The sequence below is a fragment of the Hippocampus comes genome, unplaced genomic scaffold (genome assembly GCF_001891065.2).
Source record: "Hippocampus comes isolate QL1 unplaced genomic scaffold, H_comes_QL1_v1.1 scaffold467, whole genome shotgun sequence".
Taxonomy (NCBI): Eukaryota; Metazoa; Chordata; class Actinopteri; order Syngnathiformes; family Syngnathidae; genus Hippocampus; species Hippocampus comes.
This window is the reverse complement of record NW_017805038.1, coordinates 115,340-120,339: the sequence shown is the minus strand read 5'-3', so window position 1 is coordinate 120,339 and position 5,000 is coordinate 115,340. Positions and strand designations below refer to the sequence as shown.

Genomic DNA, 5,000 nt, shown 5'->3' with positions numbered 1-5,000 from the left:
TAGAAAGAGCAGGAGTAAAATGATTAAACGACTATAATTTACAGAATTCAATTGTGACTCATTGAAGAAAGACATTTCTTCAGTTGAAAAATGAGTGAACATTCAGACTCTGAAAATATGGATGCGCATTGTGCATTGCAGCAGAGGCCAACTTGTTTGGTGTGCAAAGAATGCTGTCTTTATTAGCCCAGCGCACAGAGCAGTGGTATGCAGGAGTCTCTTTTTGTGAGGCAGATTTTAGAAAGCCTTCTTTTGAGGGTGCACGCAGCTTCACAATCAGCTTGCTTGACTATAATGAGCCCCCTTGTGTGCGTCCATTTGTGCTTTGTTTTTGCTCTACCGACAGGACACTGGTGTTTCTATGTAACTCTGTCACGCAGCAAATCGGGTGTTGAGTTTTGCTGTTCATTGTCATGTGGCTTTTCAAACGTTGTCAACTCGGTCCTTCTCTCGCAGGGCTGTCGCGTCATCCGTGCGAGCACATGACAGCGATGGACTCCAAGCCAACAGACACTAACCGTGGTCGGCATCCCCACAACCACATTCCTCTTCACTAAGACCAGCTCCACAGAATGCTGAGTCCCATTGCCCCCTGTAGTGAGTATGCACCTTTTCTTTCTCCCTCACCATTTCGGCATGTGCGTCACAACAATCAACCGGCCGAGTCAGGATTTAGTTGGACTTTGAGCCCAAACCCCTGCCTACCCCCGAACTCTGCAATTCCAAAAGCAAACTGCCAGACAAGAGAAGATACATGGAGGCATTTCCCCAGGCGTGACCTCAATTTTTCATTGCATTCAGAAGAAGGAGGTGGATGGTTTTTAGCAGCCAAAACTCCTTTTGCTTCTTTGGACTTTGCACCACACACACACACTGCTCTCTTTTTTCTTGTCAATGCTGACCTAGTAACTGACATGTCCATTTTTGGCCTCGCCCCCGACCTCCTCATTTGACCCCCCCATTTCCCCCCCCCCAACCCCCCCCCCCACTACGCTTCATCTGAGTCGAAAACAGCATTGTTTGGCAGCCAGCATGGTGCTGCCTCAGCCTCCGCCGCTCCTCTTCTCCTTTAACTCACCTCAAAGGCACTTTATCAGCATGACAGTTATAAGACGAGGGAAAAATCAAACACAAGGGTTCATTTTCAAAGATTTGAAAATCACAGATTCAATAAATGTGACCAGATTGAGCATTGTTTGCATTAAAAAGGAATGCATAAGCAAGATTGCGGCGTGTGTGGGTGTGCAACTTGTACCAAGAAAAAGGCACGCTTGCCCCTGAAACAATTACGATAGTTCGTCAAAATTTCTTGAGGTTAGCAAAGCTCCTAATGAGCCTGAAAACATCTGTTTGCCGTGGAAAAGGGGATGCATGCTTGTGCTGCTTCCCATCAAGGCATTTTACTGGTTGTTCCATTAGCTCCTTGCAGCCTTTTAGACCATATTGACCCAAGACACTCCCTCGTGCTGAAGTGGACGCCAAGAAAAAGAATGTCACAAATGCAGGCGGAATTGCCTGCCGTGTTGGAAGACGCACTTCCTTATTGGGAACCTTCTGTTGTACTTCCTGCTAGTTCTTTGTTGTTGTCCAACTGCACCTTTGGTTTTTTTTTTTTTTGTTTGTTTTTTAATGACTGTATCAAGCAGCGCCATAGCACCTCTGCGGGGTGGGAATCGTTGCAGAACTGCTGCACGTGTGTGACAGAACACGCACAGCGGTGTTAGATAGTCACACTATTTACTCACACGCCAGTGACACACAAACGCAGCGCTGCGTTGGCTGATGACACCGCAACACACCGTCTTGGGCCGAAAAGACTGCAGTTGGGATTTTGCCAGCACAAATCGGACTGTGAGGGACTTGTGAAGAGTCTCACCTCAATGATGGAATTCCCTATTTGGGAATATTGAGCTTTCTTGTTTGTTGAAGCTGAATACTTCAAACTCATTTTTGCTCCTGCAGTGCTGCCGACGCAGTTGCTATTTTCGTGTGCGCTTGCAGTCTTGCTGGTCTGCGGCCACAGGACTTCAAGCTGTAGAGAGAAGGCTTCGGCTGGACCTGAGAAGAAACCCGAGAGAGATTCCAGCGGGCATAGATACTCCTGGAGGGATTTGGTGCAAAGAATCTGTAATCTGTACTTCAAACAAACTCTTAAATCAGTCCCAGGCCACCAACCCGTGAGTGCCCTCAATCTTGTTGTTCGGGGCCCCTGCTGATGTAGCGAGGCCTTTTCTTTTAAGAGCGCGTACAGGACAAACCGATTGGTTGTACAGTGCTGGCAGTTTTTATAACCCTCATCTGCCTGACATCACTACCTTCTCCCTTGCGCTCTCGTTTTTATGTATTTCTGCTAGTGGTTTTTTTTTTTCTGAATGAAGTGGCTTGCATTGAAGAAAGAAGCAGAAGATCTCACGCTGTACGGTCACGCCGGCGGCCATCACCATTGTGGGGCCGTGCGGCATGAGTGTTTGGTCGCAGGGCCTGTGGGGCCCTTGAGTAAACATATTAGTGTGGGTTGTGAATGGGCTCTAATTAGCCTCGAGTCTGCGTGCATGTGCGCGCATGCGCTTGTGTGCGCGGGCTCGCAAAAATAAGAGGTTAGGTCGTCCAGCGGCACTCTGCTCCCGCATTCGAAGGGTTCATCAGCTCATTAAGGAGACCCCTGCTCCTGTGAAGGGCCCCATTAAGAAGGCTCATTTGGAAAGCAACACTTAACTGGATTCCTGAGGCAGCAGTTTTCACAGCGTTCACGCTGCCGCAGATAATTAGTAAATAACCACGTTTGAGAAATAACGCCCTTGGATCACTGTTTTGCAGCAGTCAGAGGAACAAATCGTGTTTGTATCAACAAGAAACGGCTTCGGTGCAGGGTTGATGAAATGGGACCAGACAGGAGCCGAACATCGAACATGTTCAGCGGGCGGGAGATTTGGCGAGTGAGACAGATGGAAGGAGAGATTGGTCATCGCGGGGCTCGAGGACAGCTGCTCTTTGATATATTAGTGGACACAATGAGCCAGAGCCTGCCTGCAGTCACACAGAATAAGGACCCTGTTTTTCTTGAAGGGGAGGGGGCAGCGGACAGGCTGCTGTCGTTTGTAAACGTGTGTCAGCAGGCGAGGGGGATGGGGAGTTGTTTCTAAAATTACAAGCATGAAGTAACGCATCCAGCAATTATTCAGAAGGCTTTCTCGTTTTGGAGAGAGCTGTAAATGGAGTATGCTTGCAGATGGGAAGTTTTCTTTTTTCTCTCTCTCTCTTTTTACTGCACCGCCATTAGCAATTCTAAACAGGTTTGTCAATTAATCAATGTTTAGCAAATGCCATCGAGCAGTTTGGCTGCGGCCCCGCCCCAAATACTCTGCATAGCAACAAAAACTTTTCACAAGACACGACAATTTAAACTGGAGAGGATTTGAACACAGCTTCGTTTCTGTAGTATATTGTCATATTACATTGTATATCTCACTTGAATAACATTATGGCACAATCCTCATTTTGATTACCACCACAAATACAACCTTCTGGGTCGTCCTGGAAAGACTTACTTGAGATTTTATTCAAAATAAAGGTGTCAAGTATCCTGAAAAAAAAATACATACTTAATCCGGAAACCCACCCTTCAAAAGTTTTAAAAATGACACAATGAACAGCATGAACATATTTTCTCTGGAAATTAATGTACAGAAGGGGTGCCCATTAAGTTGATCACGAGGGATGTAGGGGGAAATGGAAAAAAAAAAAAAAGATTTGTGTGTCTGTGCGCATGTTATTAATCTTAGATATTTTTGTGTCAGTGTACAATGCCCCCAAAGCATCCTATCAGTTTCACTTTCACCAAAAAAAGTATTTAAAAACAAAACTAATAAAATGAAAAAAAGCCGGTCACCTTTAATTTACGGTGGCAGGTTTGTTTCCTGTAAAATTCACAGACGGCACAGGCAGAGAATGGGAATCTGGAGCGCCATAGGAAACATTTTAAAATGGTACACAAATGTACGACAGTTTCTGCACTTAAGAAGCTGCAAAAATGCGTCCCATGCCTCCACGTCAGGTCTCCACTCGGCAGCGATTGCATCAGCACAAACTCACAAATTCTTGTATCTACTTTATTTTTCTGGTTCGTTCATGTTAGGGTCCAATAAGGCTGTTGCTCATCATGGCATTTGTGTGTGTGTGCGCGTGTGTGTGTGTGCGTGCATGCGTGTGCATGGGTGCAGGTGCGCAAATGGGTCGATCGTGGGAGGTTGTTTGCTTGAAAAGTAGATCTTTGGTAAAAAAGAAAAAAAAGTTTGGACACCCCTACTGTAGAGAATTTGCCGAGTTGTACCTGTAATTCACTGTACAAAGGTTTCATATTTTATGTGAATTTTTATTTTATCCCAAGCTAAAAAGCACCGTTTTGTGTTGCAAGTGGAACGGGCAAACATCATAGTGAGGTACAGAAACCACATCGGTCATTACAATAATTTGGTGGAATTCAACAGCCACATAAAAGCCATGGTTTGTCTCAGCTCACCCATAAGGCCAAGTATAATATTTGTACTGCGCTGTGTACTCAGTGGCGGGCAGTGAGTTTCGGACCTGGGTCTTCAGCGGGTATTTAGTGACCTAATCCACTTCTTCATAATACCATCACGTAACAAAACAACAAACCACAACAACAAAAAATGGCCATGTTGTTACAAAACTGTTAAAAAAAACAAATTTGCAGATTCACAATTGACAGCAGTCTCCCTCCCATGTACCCTTCTCTGCCCGCGCGGAGAGCAAATTGGGCTTTTGATGATGTATACTGTACGTCGGATGTGTACGAATGAGCATACTGCAGCTGCATCGCATATGGATCTGATTTACATCCACATACGAAAGAGGCCAATGTAAAAACAAAACATGGTTATCTTTTTCTTCCAATACATCACCTCGACATCATCATATATACAGTGTGTGTGTGTGTGTGTGTGTGTGTGTGTGTGTGTGTGTGTATATATATATATATA

At 45.2% G+C, this 5,000-nt stretch overlaps 1 protein-coding gene across 1 annotated transcript in view; it reads left to right on the top strand.

The window, feature by feature from the left end:
* fignl2 (fidgetin like 2) overlaps positions 1–5,000 on the top strand; it is a 21,360-nt gene that overhangs the window by 703 nt on the left and 15,657 nt on the right. The window contains exon 2 of the mRNA XM_019863945.1: positions 457–597. Within this exon, the coding sequence (XP_019719504.1) occupies positions 573–597 (25 nt within the window). The 5' untranslated portion in view covers positions 457–572. The remainder of the gene's footprint in view (positions 1–456; positions 598–5,000) is intronic.